General features: G+C 55.2%; 1 protein-coding gene across 1 annotated transcript in view; it reads right to left on the bottom strand.

Moving 5' to 3' along the window:
• Positions 1–1,718: 1,718 nt before the first annotated feature.
• LOC131478296 (transformation/transcription domain-associated protein-like) overlaps positions 1,719–17,814 on the bottom strand; it is a 62,296-nt gene continuing 46,200 nt past the window's right edge. Inside the window, 13 exon segments of the mRNA XM_058656917.1 lie at positions 1,719–2,318; positions 3,769–3,781; positions 3,783–3,951; positions 4,030–4,240; positions 6,170–6,354; positions 7,546–7,763; positions 8,288–8,513; positions 10,091–10,161; positions 10,163–10,350; positions 10,636–10,687; positions 12,488–12,690; positions 13,554–13,817; positions 14,440–14,468. Of these exon segments, the coding sequence (XP_058512900.1) occupies positions 2,034–2,318; positions 3,769–3,781; positions 3,783–3,951; positions 4,030–4,240; positions 6,170–6,354; positions 7,546–7,763; positions 8,288–8,513; positions 10,091–10,161; positions 10,163–10,350; positions 10,636–10,687; positions 12,488–12,690; positions 13,554–13,817; positions 14,440–14,468 (2,114 nt within the window). The 3' untranslated portion in view covers positions 1,719–2,033.

Genomic DNA, 17,814 nt, shown 5'->3' with positions numbered 1-17,814 from the left:
CAAGGCCCTTGGGCCCAGCGCCGTGGCCTAGTGGCTAAAGTCCTCGCCTTAAACAAGCTGGGATCCCATATGGGCGCCAGTTCTAATCCTGGCAGCTCACTTCCCATCCAGCTCCCTGCTTGTGGCCTGGGAAAGCAGTCCAGGACGGCCCAAAGCCTTGGGACCCTGTACCCGTGTGGGAGACCTGGAAGAGGTTCCAGGTTCCCGGCTTTGGATCTGCGCGCACCGGCTGTTGCAGCTCACTTGGGGAGTGAATCATCGGACGGAAGATCATCCTCTCTGTCTCTCCTCTGTATATTGGACTTTCCAATAAAAATAAATAAATCTTTTTTAAAAAGCCCATGAAATATTCTCCAGAACCTGTGTAGCCTACATGAAAGCTAGAAAACAAGCACTAATAATATATTTTTAAATGCTGAGCTCATACAATGCTTTTTCCATTTGCAATGCAAGAACTAGAAACCAATTAACAAACTGAAGGAAAACTGGACAGTCTACAGATGTGGAAACTGATTACAGATACCCTCAAAACTGGGGCAGGTGCAATCTGTAAAATCAACCTGTTTGCCAGTGGGCAACACAGCCTGGAAACCTGCCCTAAGGAGAGGAAGCTGCTAAGCAGAACAGCGACGACCAAGAGCAACAGAGAGAGGCACGGTGAATACCACTGCTGCCTCCCTGCAAGGCGACGTCTGTGTCAACCTCAGAGTCATCAAGTCATCATACGGTCACTTGGGGAGTGAATCATCGGACAGAAAATCTTCCTCTCTCTCTCCACCTCTCTGTATATCTGACTTTGCAATAAAAATAAATAAGTAAGTAAGTAAATAAATAAATAAATAAATGTATTCTATGGTCCAGGTGCAGTAGCCTAGTGGCAAAAGTCCTCACCTTGAATGTGCTGTGATCCCATATGGGCACCGGTTCTAATCCCAGCACCTTGGTTCCCATCCAGCTCCAGTTTCCTGCTTGCGGCCTGTGAACCCTGCAGCCTGAGACAGCCAGGGTTCAGGGGAAGGCAGGGACTGCTGCTCTGGGTGTGGTGGCCCAGCTGAGCGCCCTACAGCCAAGCACAGGGCTGGCCTCCTCATAGAAGCCCAGCACGGCCCACCAGGCCAGACCTCTCAAACTCCAGTCCATCTACCTGCTGCCACTCAAGAGTGCTTGGGGACTGTCCCCACGTCTCCACGTCAGGACCAGACATGCACGAGGTGCCCTGCCCGCCAGCTGCTCTGCACCGCTCTTCCTTGCATCACCCAGTGTCCCTCGGGGGAGCCCTGGGGGACACCACTGCAGCTGCAGAGCTGAGCAAGCTGCAGCAGAGGGGACCCTCCCAAATAAGACATGGCAGACCCTTTTATAAAATATTTATTCTAAAAAAATCACACTGTACAAATTTAGATAGAACATTCTTGATGCTCAAGATTTATAAAAATGTGAAGTTATCAGAAGGACTAAAGTTGACAAACTTCTCTTTTTTTTTTTTTTTAAATTAGGGAGGAAAGTGGTCCATGAGGCACATTGACAGCGCCTACGACACAGCCAAGAGCCGCGCAGGCGGCCGGTGGCCCGTGGCCGGGGCTGGCATGGGCTCCACTGGGTTGAATAAGTCCACAACAGGGAAGGCTGGTGCTGCCCACGGACAGCACAGCGCCGCTGGCCCATGCTGACACACGCGAGCCCAAGGCCAGCTCCGCCCGGTCGCCAGCAGGCTGTCCCCACGCCCTGCTGCTGGACGCCATGGTGGTTTCCTGGGGCTGCTGCAGGGCCACTGCGGCCGTTATTTCTCAAGGGGATTTTAAAACACACATATGTGCAACCTGCAATCCCACATGGGGAGGAACACCATAAAAAGAGCCACAAAGCGGCTCCAAAGGGGAAGCCCCACCCCTCGGGGCGGCCGCGGCCCCGACACTCCTCAAGACATGGTGCTGTGACCCTGCAGCTCCACCCCTCGTGGCTTCAGGGGAGCGAGTGAGCAGGCGAGGGCTCCCGACCATCAGTCAGCCACAGCAGCCTGGGAGCCAGGGTGGTCACAGCCACGGGTGCCAGGCAGGGTCCATGCGACACAGGTTGTCCAGGCTGTTGGCAGTGGCCACCAGGGTGTTCACCTTGCTCTCCCTGCCCTCGAACTGGGCCAGGTTGTGCAGGCGGGTCATGACTGCCGTGACGGCATTCTGCACCAGGGAGACCAGCTGCTGGCTGTCCATGTTCTCAGGCTGCCCTGCGGCTGACAGCGGCGACGAGGTGTCCTCCTGCGTCTTCTTGTGCCACGCGATGATCTCATCACAGAGCACCGTCTTGAGAATGCCGTCCACCTGGGGGAGGGAGACACGACATGGCCCAGGCGGAGCCAGGGAGCATCCAGAGGGGCTCCCCACTGCCGGGGCAGGACGGGCAGCAGGTGGCCCCAACAGCACCAGCTCCTCACCGTGGGGCCTCCTGTGCACTGCGCAACAGCCACTTCCACAAGCACAGTATCACGTGACGACGCTCACGGAAAACGCAATTCGAGGCTACGTGTGCTTTGTGCACAATGGTGCAGGTACCTGACCCGCTCCGGCAGGCCTGTCACTGCAGAGCCAGGCCGCATGTAACACGGAGCCTGCCACGAAGCCAAGGGCTCTGAGGGGGATGCTCGGCATGGCAGGGCACTGTGCGGGATGCCCACGGCCTGCACTGGACTGCTTGCTCGGGAGCCCTGGGCAGCAGCTGCTGGCTGGGTGTCTGTCAAGGCAGCCCAGTCTGAGCTCCGGGCTCCTGGCTTGTGCCAGGCCAGTACCAGACCCCAGTGACATCTGAAGCATACACTGGTGGATGGGAGACTCTCTCTCTGCCTGTCACCCTTTGCCTTTCCCAATAAAAATAAATAAAACTTTAAAAGGATTTAAAGCGGGCTGGCATGGTGGTATAGCCTGCTAATGCCCTGCCGGCAGTGCTGGCATCTCATCCTGGCATCTGCTCCTGCCCTGGCTGCTTCAATTCCAATCCTCCCCTGCCTGTGGCCTGGGAAAGCAGCAGATGACAGCGCCAAGCCTTGGGACCCTGTATTTGTGTGGGAGACCTGGAAGAGGCTCTTGGCTCCTGGCTTTGGATTGGCTTAGCTCTGGCTGTTGTGGCCACTTGAGGAGTGAACCAGTGGTGAAGGGTCTCTCTCTCTCCCTCTCTTTGTAAATCTGCCTTTCAAATAAAAATAAATAAATCTTTTTTTTTTTTTTAAGGAGTGTTGGTTTGAAGACTGTCAAGAAACTGTCTGGAGAACCACTGGTTTCTGATGCCTTTTCTGGATGTCGATGTCTCCCTGGAAGTGGGTCATGGGAATACACAGATAACTGTCTCCAGAGTACGGGCCTCCGACCATGAGGAATGAGACTCGAACCCCAGCCTGTGTCCTGCCACACATAAAGAGTCATCCCACCCCCAGCCTCAGCACTGCCTCTGCGAGTCAGGGAGTGTGATGAGAGCAGCCAGGGCAGTGCCAGGCAAACAGCGTGTGGGCAGCCCCATGCTAACCGGGGCATCCAGGGCACCTGGCCTTGCACTGTATACCTCAGGTCCCTGCGTGGCATGCCAGGGCCCACAGACGTGCAGAGCAAGCACTGGGGACAACAACCTGGCAGAAACTTCTAGATCTCTTTACTCTGTGAGCATTTCAATCTGCCTAAGGAGCAGATGCCCAGAGTCCAGCCCCAGCCTGCGCCTGCCTCCCACTGGCACCGTCGGCCCCGCAGCCCATGCCCGCTCTGTAACGGTGCTGCCATGACCCACCTTGAAGTTGGGCAAAGCACCGTGCCACGGTGATCATGGAGGCAGTCAGCGGGCCAGACACCCTGATGGTGGTCAGGAACTCAGAGACGTTGGGGGTGAGGCGGAAAGGGACAGGGCGGTTGGCATCTAGGTCCCCGGTCACGTGGTTGATGTCAAATTGGAAGTAGGCAATGTTGAGCTTTCCTAACATGCCAGAGAGATGTCTCAGAGGTGCCGGCCACAGGATGCAGCTGTGGCAGGGGCACAGCCGACTGCACGGGCCACTCACCTGAGCGATCTGTAACATCTCGGGGTTGAGTCTGTTGAGGTGCAGGACGAACTTGGCAAAGCCGATGAGCGCGAGCTGGATGGTGAACATCTTGCGGAAGGTCCAGTAGTCGGTGGCGTTGGGGAAGGTGTGCAGCGCCCACTCCTTGAGCATGCTGTGCGGCACCATGTTGCTCTGCACCTCCTTGAGAATGTCTCGGAGGACCTGCAACACGCACAGCCTTGCACCCCCTGCAAGTGCCGGGGGCATGCTGCTGCTGCCTGAGCCCACAGGAGCACACGAGAGCTCCCCAGCCTCTCTCAGGGCACCCCAAGCCTGGGCTGCATGGGGGGGGGCTCGTCTGACAGGAGCACCCAGGAAAGCCACTTGACCAACACCAACAGCTCTGTCTCCAAGCCAAGCCGTGAGACACAAACGCTGCCTGAGCTGCGCAGAGGCAGACAGACCCAAAGCTGAGCTCCACCCAGGGACCTGTGTGGCTGGCCACCACCACAGGCTTAGCAAGCCTCACAGGAGCTCACCCAGTTAGCTGGGCCCCCAGTCAGCCAATCAGAAAGGGCTCAAGGTCTACACCACCAAATGGCTGCACACCACCATGGGATTGTGGCCATCAGTAACTCACTTCCCCGCTGCCTTCCTCTCCCACACACGGAGCAAAACACTTCAAGACTGCAGAGAACACCCCATCCACTCCTACAGCAGCCACACGTGTGCCCATGGACACCTGCTAAGACCCTGAATTTACTCTCCAGCTGCACACTGCCCACCCAGGCAGAACCCCCATCTCCCACACACAACAGGTGCAGGCTAACTCTGCCGCTAAACGGATCATGCTGGGCCTTCACAGCACACACCCAGGAAAGCCAAAGAACAAAGCGGCAGATTCAGAGAGCACTCTGACGCGCAGACATGCCTGGCTCTGTTAGTCACACTAACAAATCAGGAAAACATGGCCAGTACACAATTCCTGGCAGTCAGGTCTATCAAGAATTCTTGGAACTGACAAGACAAACCATCCAAATTAAAGATGAGTAGAAGGTTTGCGTGAACATTTTCCAAAGGAAACACACAGCCAGGCAGGAAGCACAGGCCATGCCTCTCACGACTGCTCCCACATGAATGGCAGGCCAGCTCCTCCCACCTAGCACGTCGTCCTCAGAAGATGCTCAGAGTCACCATGAACTCCACTCCTGGACCCATGTCCAAGGGAAATGAAAACACAGACTCCCACACCAGCAGCATAAGCCATGACTCATCTCTAGTTGCCTAGGGGACTGACCCAGTGTGCATATCCATGCACCAGGTCATTTCAAAGTAAGAAGAAATGGATCCTGATGCACTCTTCCTTCCTCTGAGGAGAGGCAGCCCTGGCAGCCCCGGCACTACCAGGAGCGCTTCCACGTCTGGCTCAGGAGAGAGCACCAGGGAGTGGCCGGCCTCAGGCCATGTCTTCCTGACGTGATGCGGAAGCTCTCTGAGGGTCAAGGATGTAGCAACACCAGGGAATGACAGCCTAATGAAGAGCAGGCGGAGGCCCGAGGTGCCAACGTTGCCGGGACACCCTGACTGGCCTCTCTGCCCCTGGCACGCCTCACACTAGGGAGCCCTGCGCTCTGTCAGCGGAACCAGAGAGGGCTGTGCAGGCAGTGTGCACTGCAGCCTCCCGAGGACTCCCCAACCCTTGGGTCGCCACGACCAGGTCATGGCCCGAGCCACAAAGGAGCCTGCCCCAAGTCCTAATCAGAACATGGGGAGCACAGCATGCCCAGGCAGTGCTGTGGCAGGGAGACAGCCCCCGGGCCCCAGATGAAAGGAAGTGGACCCCAGGTAATGTGGGGCTCATTCTCTGTGGTTGCTTCCTCTCGGGGTATACCAAGGACCACGTGGCAGCGACTCAGCTGGTCTGCAGAGCCTGGAGGCCAAGGCCCCTCTGTCCAGACGTGCCTGGCTGCAGTGAGCCCATCATACACTCTCCCACTCTATTCCAGAGCACAGGACAGATGTGCCCCAGCTGGAGCACTTTCAGGCTACCCAAGCATTCAGCCATTGTAACACCTGCCAGCTCGCGGGGGAGCAGTGACTAAAGCAGTGGGTGCCCGCAGCCACACCTGCTGCCTTTCATCCCAGTGGTACCTGATGGCTGGCCTGGGTGCCCCGCGCCTGCACAGTGGCCAGCTGGTGGTAGTAGTGGGAGATGGGCTTGTCATGCTCGATGCCCTTCTTGGCACAGCACTGCTTGTAGATCTCCACGAGTGACAGCGAGGAGGGGTTGTCCTCGACAAGGCGCATCTGCTGGGACACAGCCATGACCCAGGGCACTGCGGAGAGAAGCCACAGGTCAGTGCCACCTCCGACTGCCAGGCACCTGTATGTGTCGAGGGGTACAGCTCGTGGGGTCCCCTAGTCACAGCCCCGCACCCTCAGCAGACAGCTGCATCGCCTGTGTTCAGACAAGGCCGGCTCAAGGCACAAAGAGCTGTCAACGCCCTCCCACCGCGGGCCACAGTCCCTGCCTCCTGCTCGGAGCTGTGATTGGTCTCCCCTACAGCAACGTCTACCGTGATGCTCTCCAGCTTTGAAAAGCAGGGTACATTTTACTCGGGTTCTATGGCACAGGTAAGGAGAACCAGGGTGGCCCCGAGAACTACCCAGCATCCCCGCACGGGACTCACAGCCCATTCCCATTCTACTTTACCCACAATGACAAGCACACCTGGCACAGGCCAGCCTTGGGCTGAGGCACCTGCCCCCACCTCCTGAGTCTGCCTTCCCAGGGACATCCCTTGGCCAATGTTCCTAGACTTGGGTGAACTTCACTTTTTCATTTATAAGTGGGTTGACAGTACCTACCCCCAGGGCTGTTTGCGGGGTAAATGACACTGAGTCATCAGGTGAAGGTATTATGCCATCTGCCAAAGAAAAGCTGGAGAAAGCAGGAATTTTCTTGCCTGTGAGGCGGGGCCCCACTGCCACCTGCCCTTGTGGGCCTCCAGCCACGGCGACCCCTGCACCGGAGGATGGTGTCAGTGTAGCCCACACAGGCAAACCTGACTACCATGAACAAAGGTGGCATCAGCTAAACCAGGGCTGTTTTATCAGTCTGTCAATTTAAAGGTCAGATCTCTTAGGTCACAGAGGCTGACATGTCCCAGCAATAACCCATCTCCGGGTGCATCTCAAGTGTGACCCATGCCCGTTACAAACGGAAGTTGGTCACTGCCAGCCTGGTCCCTGGCAACTCCACTCAGGGTTGTCACTCATCAGCTACTTGTGACTGGCCCCCCAGTCACTCAGGACTGTGGATATGCAGTCCAGGAGGTGCAGTGCCCAGATAGGGGCCAGAGGAGCAGGGTGACAGGCACATGGGTATGGCCCCCAGTGCACCATGGGCAGCTGGGAACCGCAGTCCCCTGTCGAGCAGCCTGCTCCTGAGCAAGGACTACCAGAGGCCTGCCCCACACCCCAACACTAACGCAGGGGCAGCTGCAGCCAGCACATGGCTCACGTACCTGTGAAAAACAGGTGCCTCTTGGTGGTCTCTTTCCTCTTCTCCAGGCAGGGGTTCAGCCTGCGCAGCAGCTGCAGCACACACTCCTCTCGCCTCGACTCTGTGAGGCAGGCGTCGTGCATGACCAGGTATGGGGAGATCTTGCCGTTGTGCCCATGGATGTACAGCCTCCTGGCTGCCGGGTTGTGCTTCTGCACGATTTCCACCCTGGGCATAAACCTCCAGGGCAGGCAGACAACGAAAGCCTCCCTTTTTCTGGGCAGCCACTGCAGCGTTCAGCCTGTTGTGGGTCAGCTGGTCTCCCAGACAAGGCAGCCACAGCAGGACCACGTTTTATAACTTGGCAGAACCGGCCATGTCAGGGGCAGAAGGTCCTAAGCTCTGAATATAGAGCAAGGAGAGCAAGGTGGGGCTGCACCCAACCCAGAGAGAACACCAAGACAACCGTCCCAGACTGTGGGGCACAACACGCAAGCAGCATGCGTGCCTAGTGGCTCCCCAGCAGTCCCTTCCTTTCGAGACGGAAGAACTTTCTTACCCCAGCCTAAGGCGATTCAGCAGGGGTGCCATGGAATGCAGACTCAAGCTTCACTCAAGATAGCTGAGCCAGTGGTGAGAGCAGACCCTTGGAGACACTGCAGCTCCCCAACCACCTCCGCCTTAGGCATCCGATGTCTGACACGTGCACGTGGCTTACTCGAGCTCTGCCCCCACAGCCTTGCCCAACCCACCAGCTCACTCACCGCATGATTTTGATGTAATAATGCATTGGCTTGGGCATCAAGAACTCCCCTGGGATTTCCACCTCAGCTGTCTGTGCCAAGAAATTGCTCAGGAAGCGGCCCTTTTCTTCTATGAGGACGAATTTGGGAAGCTGCTTGGTTTTGGCCTCCAGGATCTTGATCTACTTTTTCAACTTAGAGATCAGATTATGAAGCTTCATGGAACCCGGAACACTGAAGTCAAAATCTGTAAGAGAGAAGTCAATATTAAAATGCATCTTCAATTAAAAACCTCAGTCGACTCTCTCCCCAATGCACAGTAAGGGGTCAAGAGTCGGGATGCTCCTGACTACTGTAGGGACCCCGGAGGGACAGGTGTGTGACATTCAGGAAATGCGGCAGCCATGAGACCACCATGGGGGTTCCCGTGTCCCTCCAGCGTCCCCTCCAGTGCCCTCACCTCCTGCACCCTCATTTGCTCAGTGTTTGTTTCAGAGGCGACGCCCACAGGCCCAGGCCATCCTCCCTCCTGCAGGCTACTGGGCTTATCAAGAGAAGCCACAGGGCACATACAGCCCTGTGTGCTTGCATGCCCCCAGCTCCCCACCCAGGCTGAAGCTCTTGGGGTGACTGCAGTCAGTGTCCACTCTGGAGCCCAGTTCTGGGGAACATGAGGCTGGCAGGTGGAGCCTCCTTGACACTGGAGTCTCTTGTGGCTAAGGGGAATTTCCACTTTGTATTACTTCAACCTATTTAGCAGATGTTCTTAACTGTGTTAAGAAAACACAGTGAGTCTTTTTAAAAGATGCACTATCTGGGTCAATGTTGTGGTATACGGGGTAAATCTGCTGCCTCTGAGGTTGGCATCTCGTACGGGTTCCAGTTTGAGTCTCAGCTGCTCCACCACTGATCCACTTCCCTGCTAAAGCCTGTGAAAAGCAGCAGAAGGTAGCAAGTCCCTGGGCCCGTTCACCCACACAGGAGACTTAGATGAAGTGCCTGGTCTAGCCCTGGCCAACGTGACCATGGTGGCTATCTGAGGGGTGAAGCAACAGGTGGAGGATCTCCGTCTCTCCCTAACTCTGACTTTCAAAACAAATACTAAATCTTAAAAGAACATGTTTTCTACAGATGGGAACCACCCGTATTCCAAGGAATAACCCATCAGCGAGAAAAGAGTTTTAAAGATGTTTAAACAAGGTTACAAAAGCAGTAATTAAACTGAAATGTTTTAACCCTGGGAAACTGTGCTGCACAAATGTTTTCACACGGTAATAACTCAGGGGTGTGTGTGTGTGTGTGTGTGTGTGTGTGTGTGTGTGTGTGTTTGGACGTGCATGCCCCGGGTGGGGGGGAATCTCCCAATGTGACATATCAAGACACTTGGGCCATGCAATACCAGGCAGACGCAGCACTCAGCTCGCATGGGGTCTGGGGAACACGCTACCTCGACCAAGGACCAAGGCAGGAAAACAAACACCCTCTCAGTTTGCTACCAGGATGCATGGCCGCTCCGGGTCCTGTAGCATTAAATCCCATCACCTCACCTTCTGATGTTCCCTTCAAAATCAACTGAAGGCAGGGTCCCAGGAAGGGGAGGGCAGCTGGGCCTGAGCCCCTGCTGGCTCCTGAGCCCCATTTCCAGCTGACACCTCCTGTGGCAGACGCAGCAGCAGGCGGGCTCAGGCACGCTTGTGGCCTGGGTTCTGAAGCTGGTCCTTCCCACAGAGGCTCACGGGGTACCCAACACAGAGCCGTTATGACCCACCGAGTTGCTAACTACACGAATGCTCCCCATCCCAGGAAACGGGCAGCAGGACTCACCGGTCGTGAACTGGCCCTTGAGCTTCTGGAAGACGGGGTCCTGGGCAGTGGCCTGTGCCCGCCTGGCCAGACTCAGAGGCGGCACTGGAGAACATAGTGGACATGTTGGACATGTTCTCCAGGCCCACACCAAATGTGATCACCAGCTTCTTGACGAAGTTGAGAGTGTGGGGGGTGATTTTGGCATCAGACACAGCTCGGGTCTTCTCAAATGCCACCGAGTAGCACTTGGCCAGGCCCTGCTGCAGCTGCTGGAGAACCTGGGGTACAAGGGATAGAGTCACGTTGAGGCGGAGCCTCTGACCCAGACAGCAGCCGGCCCCTCCCCACCTGGGCTCTTTCTAGACCCACTTGGAACCCAGAAGAGGCCAAGTCTCATTGTTGGGTGCTGCACACCCTGGAGGTTCACAATACCACACTGCCCAGTAGCACATGGGGCTGCCAGGCAAACCAAGGACACAAACAGCTGGGCCTCGGCATGCAGCTTTCTATCAGCAGCCAGACAATGCCAGCAAGGAGGTGGCCCAGCTGCTGCAAAGACCCACAGGACACTGAGTCCCACCATTGGAAAGTGCGTTCACATGCCCGCTCAGGTAACTGTGACCACAGCGGTGACCCGAGTCAGTGTTTAACAGCAAGACCCGGCTTTCTCAGGACAAGACAGGACAAAGTGACAGGAAAGGCCAGAACCAAGTGGAATGAACTGGAATGGAACATCCAGGCAGATAGGAGACGCACACATGTGACTGTCCACAGGCGGCCCCTGCCAAGGTTTCTCAGTGACAGCCAGACCTCCGTGCTGCCTGGAGCTGACCTGGCTCCAGGGCATCAGGCAACAGCTTGCATCCTGGCTGCCCAGTGCCTAGGACACGCGTGTCACAATTATGTTCTCATTTCTCACCCAGCAAACTCAAGCAGGGAAATCACTCTTGTGTTCCTGTTTCTCTCAAAATGCAGAAGCCAAGGACACAAACAGTTCAAACAGGGAAAGCACAAGGCACAGGAGATTCTAGTGTCTGTCACGAGGCTGGCCCCAAAGGGGGACAGTGGCGGAGGGGGCCTGGCTCCTGCACATGGCTGTGATTCACCCTGCCTCTGGCTCAGAGGCCAAGACTTGTTGTTTAAGGCACAGAGACTGGCAAAGCATCATTCTGCTCAGGCTGCCAGCGGGGACTCCACGGCTCTCCACTCGCGTCTGATTCATTCGGGTGCACAGAGATCAGAGCACACGGATGTGGGTGCTGTGGTCTCTCCATGCATGAGCCTGGGACAGGCCACAGAGACTAGGACACAGAGGCCACGCCCTGGGGAGGGGACTATTCTTTCCAACACGCCCACCACTTCCCAAGGTAGAGGAGCCCAGGAATGACAACCACGGGGCAGAAGCCCTGATGCTTCACAATCCCATCTCAGCATGACGTAACTCTGGCTCAGGAATGACAAAGCAGTGACTTCCATGCCGACCTCTCCAAATCCGCATCCCTGCTGCCTGTCTCCACAGCACTCAACTTGTTTCCTAATCCACTTCTTTATTACATTAGAAATATATATATATTTGCTTATTTGATAAGGTAACGACTAGAGAGGAGTAGAGACATAAAGAGATCTATCTCTCCTAGGTGGCTCACTTGTGAATGACCACAATGGCCAGGGCTGAACTGGGATGAAGGGGTCGGTCCAAGCTTTCCCAGGTGCATTAGCAGGGAGCTGGAGTGGAAGCAGAACAACCAGGACTCGCACCTACATCCATATGGAATACTGGCGTGGCAGGCAGCAACTTCACCCACTAGGCCACAGCAGAAACCCTAACTCCGACATGGACTGAATCATCGCTGTCTCTCTAAGACTCTGCAAACATGTCTCAGGATCTGAAGCCTGACGGCTTCTCAACCTCTAAGCAGAAACAACAACACCCATAATGAATCACACTCTGGCAGTAACGGCAAAGACCCTAAGTTCCTATCTGTGTGAATACGGCAGTGGCATAGACCCCGAATTCCTATCTGTGTAGATATAGCAGTGTAGACCCCGAGTTCCTATCTGTGTGGATGCGGCAGTGGTGTAGACACCAAAACCAGATGGACTGGGAGAGTCTGCTCCCACACAGCACCTGATTGACCACATTTATTCAATCTCCTCTCCCTGACTGCACGTGCAAATCACGCAAGCATATCTCACTATGTTCTTGGTAACGACCTCTAAAGGACAGTAATGGGCAAATCAACCTGCTTCTCTTGTTTCCCCACATAAGACACAGTAACTGTGTCAAATCCACATGGCACACATCCACTTCAGAGCTGAAGGGCTGCGATGGTTTGAGCAGACAGGAGAGGGCTGGAGGTCTAAACAAGGAGAGGTTCCCACTGCTGTGGGGTTCCCTGCTTTAACGGTCAGAACGGGGTGGGAGGAGACTGGCGGCCCCCCCCACCATCCCTGCAGTCATGCGCACAGACCTTCACCTCCTTCAGGGTACCAAGAAACTTGTCATGTCTGTTGGTCAACATATGCAGCTGGTTCCCAATGTCCTTTTTGGAAAGTTCTTTGGTTTTGGGCGTGCTGGTCTGATCTCCAGGAGCCAGTTTAATATCTATCTCTACATCCTATAAAACAAAAGCCAACAGGCCAAAGAATTCAAGAAAATACAAAAAACACGACTCCTATAGGTTTCTCGCAGCAAGTTTCCTGGAAATCTGTCAAGTGTTTACATAATCTTGAATTCTGAAATAAAAGTAGGACTAACCAGACCAGATATAGCATTTTTTCAAAAAAAATATTATCAAGGCATTTGCACTCTGATTTCGTATTTGGGTTACGGGGAGCAAAATAAAGAGCACCAAGTTTGAACAGTGAAAACAATAAAGATGACGAGGAACTACACAGTCCCTCACTCCTCAAGCTGCCTTGCACACCAGGCTGAGGACACCATTGTGCCATGCTGAGAGCACGGCTGGGCAGAGCTGGGAGCCTCATTTCCGTTGCATGTGTCAGGAAGCCACTGCCAACTGGGTCATCAAACACAGCCATCAACTGCTGTGTGTGCCCGTAGAAACATGTAAGACTCTCCTCAAAGCTGCCGCACTGTGTGCACTCTACACATGAACATCTATGCATCAACGGTCCAGTCCTGAGTGACAGTGAAGAAAATTCTCATTTCTCACTGACACAAGCCAGTGTCCTGCCCACGGGAGAGACCATAAACACCCTTACAGAGCGAGGGGCAACGGGGACCCGTCTGCTGCCCCGGGTGACTGTGGCTGAGGCCCCTGCACAGCATAACTCTGCCAGGCCCTCCCTCACAGAGGGCCAAAGCTTTCTATCCCAAGCAGCCCTGGGTCACTGGGAAGTGCTGTGCTCACATGGGCAGCACAGGGCAGCACAGAGACCTCACTGAGCTCGGGCCACACGCTCCCCCCAGGCAGAGAGGGCCCTGACACCTGCCCCTGCCTGCAGGGCAAGGCCTCACCTCCTCTTTGGACTCGCTGTTCTCCCGTTCCCGGGGCTCCTGCTTGACGTGCGTGACCATGGCGAATGTGGCTCGGTCATGACTGTCGGCCAGGTTGATGACGTTGGTGATGGCCGGGAGCATGGCCCCCTGGCAGCTGGTACCAATGGGCGTGCTTTTCTCACACACGGCCAGGAGGAGCTGCAGAGGCAGGGACAAAGGTGAGCCTAAGGCAGACACCAGATGCCAGGGTGTGTGGACACAGTTACTATCGAACAGCTTACCCTAACAGGTCCATAACACACAGGTGACAAGGGAGCTCACAGCTCCCATCTACAGCTCTCCCAGAGGTTGGGTGGTGTCTGGACAATCCTTCTGACTACCCTTGGCTCAGGCTCCCATCTCAGCGGGCCGAGCTTCCTGTCCCCTCTGCTGCACTCCCTTCAGCTTCCTCCTGACAGCCCAGATCACAGCTGCACCCTCCCCACACTCCTCTCCAGTTCTCACCCACCATCTTCCTCACAGCTGGCTTCCCTGACTCCCTCCGCACAGCCTCAGGGCCCAGGGCAGCTCCTCAGGAGGTTACATGTCCTGACTATACCTCCCTTTGTATCCATGCCACTCCCCAACCGGCACGTGCTGCTGGTCAGTCATTTTCTACCCGAGTGTTCCACAAGCCCTCTACTGGCACTGGTCTGGCACCAGCCATGCATGCAATCCAAGGCACCAGGGGCTGAGGGCTCAGGAGGGCCACTGCTCAGCTCCCCAGACCTGTGTCTGTCCTCTCAGAGCTGAAGGACAAGAACAGGCAGGTGCTCACTGTGATGATGAGGCCAAGGAATGGGTGCGTGACACATGTTGACCCAAATGGCCTGTTCAAGTACATGCAGAGCCAAGGATGCCACACCTCAGACGGCAGTGGCAGCACTTCAGCCCCTGCACCCGGATGAGAAAAATCAGATCACGTTCCTGGCTCTTATTTTCAGCCTGGCTGTGGCGGCCATTTGGGGAGTGAACCAGTGGATGGAAGATTGTCTCTTAAAAAAAAAAAGTTCGGGTCTTGGGATTCGGGGGCAACTGCCACTCCTCATAGTGTGGCGGCTGTGGGGGGTGCCCCTGCCGGGTCGGACCCAATGCTGGGGGCTCACGCCAAAGACACTGCCGCAAGGCAGTGAACAAGTCCTCGGCCTCATCCAGGACCCAAGAGAGCTCATTCCTCAGGGTAAGTGCGCCATGAGGGAACTTGGCAACTGGCTTAAAATTCCTAGCTCCACCCAGCTGCTAATATCTGGCAGCTAGGTGAGTTTGGGAGGGGTTCGGGCCTTGGGATTCGGGGGCAACTGCCGCTCCTCACAGTGTGGCAGCTGTGGGGGGTGCCCCTGCCGGGTCGGACCCAATGCTGGGGGCTCACGCCAAAGACACTGCCGCAAGGCAGTGAACGAGTCCTTGGCCTCACCCAGGGCAGCCAGTGCACCATGTGGTGCCAGGCTTTGCCTGCTGGCCGCCCGGCCGGGGAGCTCTGGGGTAATGGATGTCCGAATTGCTGCTTAGATAGCTCTAGGGTGACCCCACTGTTTCTGGGTTCTGAGTCAATCCTAAAGATTCCCAACGCCAGTAACTCTTCTTTTGGAGAACTTCTAATCACTCAATAATGCTGAGCTTTGAACACCTATAATGCAAAAGATAAGCCCCGGATTGTCTAGCAGGATATTTTTTTGCCTGACATGATGTTGATTCAGGAGACTGGTCACATTAGGCAGGTCCATAATTTTAACTAGCACTCTGGAACCTTATCCTGGGGTGGATTCTGTGCAGGATGTGTGGGCCACACCCTGTAGAAAGTTTGGCCCCACTGGTAAACCTAAATTTTAGGTGGTTATGGACTAAGCTAGGTGTGACCAAGGAGCCTGCCATCAATCACAGGTAAAGGGATCCGCCATAGACTGGACTGGGCAAGGCAGCAGCACCCAAATGTGCATCCTGAATAGGTTGTGGGGTGGGCCGGGCTGCAACATTCACCAGCTCATACAAGGCCAAATGGGAGGCCAGAGTACACCGGGCACTGGCCTAAAAACCAATGGCATGTATGTAAACTGGGTTTGGGAGTGGATCAAGTGGAGGTACTTGGGAAGCTCCCCTGGCGAGTCATAGCTCTCGCTGGTGAACACACCGTCCAGATCTGGGGGTCAGACTAGCAGGGCATAGTAGCTCCAAAATGTCTAAACTGGTAATGAAACGTAATGTACTGGGCAGGACTGAGCAAACCTTTGTTTACAGGCAAAACTAGAAACCAGCATGGAACACAGGTCATACCGAGCTAGGCTCTTTCACCTACTGGTCCTCAGAGCAACCACGGGCAGATGCATGATTTACAGCTAGGAACAAGCCCAATCGGGGAGGTAACGGGACACCCTAACTAGGTTGAGGTTCCCACCAAGGGGCGTATGTGCTAGAATTGGAGCTGTGTTCTATCTAGGAAACAGTTGCAGTCACCCGAGGCAGTAGTGTGGGCTGGGATTGGATGCACCAGGCCAGTTCAGACCCCAACACCATCTGGTGTCATGGAGAACCAGAGGGTAGATGTGGGACTGACTAGGCTGGGTCTCAACCCCCTACTGAGCCATGCGTGAGCTGTATGTGGGGATGGACGAGCCATGGCCGGGCTGAAACATCCAACAAGAACCAGAATGGGGTGAAAGCCAGCCAGGAAAAGCCACTGTTCCTGCTAGGACAGGAGGTGAACTGAGTTGGGTTAGCTCAAGGACCCCCTGGCATGCGCAAAACCTGCCATTGGGAGGGGTTCTGATAGAGGAGCCTGGGCAACTCCTCTGGCAGGACACAGTCCCTGCAGGTAAGCGCAAGAAGCATGATAGGAAACAGTCCAGAATAGGCCATGGAAAGCTTCCCACTGGCACACATTCAGCATGGGTCAGGAGCAGACCAGGCTGAATCAGTCCATATCACCCACTGGCAAATTCGATCACCAGATCAGAGTGTGGGATGAGCCGGGTTTGGTCGCGACAAAACCAGTACACATTATGGAATGCCAGGGCGTGGTTGCCTGTACTGGATATGAATGCAGCACCCAACCAGCACACGTGAGATCCATGATGGAAGGGAGGGGCAGAACTGGCGGGGGGATTAAGGGGCTGGTTCCCTCGCCGGACAGCTACTCCCACTGGAGAGCGTGGGCTGGGATAGAGACAGACTAGACTATGCAAGGCTACAACACCTGTGCGCTGCATGTGGAATAGATCAGGGAAAAGCCAGGCTGGGCTGATTATTCCTGCTGGTGCAAGCATAAATTAGAGTGGGTGAGGGATGTTTGGGCATAGCCGCAGAAGCTGGCACTGGGGACTAATTCTGTCAAGTCAAATCACAGAACCACTTAAAGAGTGCATAAACCGGGACAGAGAGACCTGGGAGGGAAAAAGTGGGTTCCCCCTTCTTGGGTCACTAGTCCCGTGGGAGGGCATGAAAACTAGGACGGGGGCTGGGATGGCTAGATAGAGAGGCACTCAACAACACCCGTGAGGGCTGGATGGTTGAGTTGGTTAGATAGAACAAAGCTTTAATACCCATTGACAAGTGCCAGAGCCAAATGGGATGGGGGACAGACTGGTCTTCTGCTACACATACTGGCAAACCAGGGTAGGGGGCGGGCCTGGTGGGGGTTATCGTGGGTCGCCCCAACTAGTCTGCAGCTCCCACCGGTTAGTGTGAGGGCTGAGTACATGCTGGGCAGAACCAGACTGGACTGCAACACCCATTGGTTCCAGTGCAACTCGGGACTGAAAACAGAACCAACCCAGCAATTGCAACCACCAGCTGATCGGGGTGATGGACTGTGCCGGGCCCTGTGCTTGCTAGAACATGCAAGAAACTAGTCTGGGAATACCTCAAAGTTTTTTTGGAGATCTCCCCAATCGAACTGCTGGACTCAGAACTCTAATCAAGAAAAGACAGAAGACAGAACAGGTCAATCATTCATCTCAGCTATATGTTGGCAGCGAAAAATGGGGCAAACGGAGACTTTATGATGGACCATATCAATCAGTGGACGACCTCATCGAGCGAAACTGGCAGCGATTCATAACTGGAGAACTATTAACACCACTCGAGCACATATCTCAGAGCATGCCCCACATCCGCGACCCGGGGTGGGCAGGAAACTGGGTGGGGCTTCTCCCTCAATATCCCCCTTTACCTCAGATACAAGATGGAAACAATATGGACATGGTGGCATTACCCACTTCCCTATCCCCCTGAACCTTTTTTTTTC

Source organism: Ochotona princeps, chromosome 2 (genome assembly GCF_030435755.1).
Source record: "Ochotona princeps isolate mOchPri1 chromosome 2, mOchPri1.hap1, whole genome shotgun sequence".
In the NCBI taxonomy this organism is placed as follows: domain Eukaryota; kingdom Metazoa; phylum Chordata; class Mammalia; order Lagomorpha; family Ochotonidae; genus Ochotona; species Ochotona princeps.
This window is presented reverse-complemented; position numbering and strand designations above follow the sequence as displayed.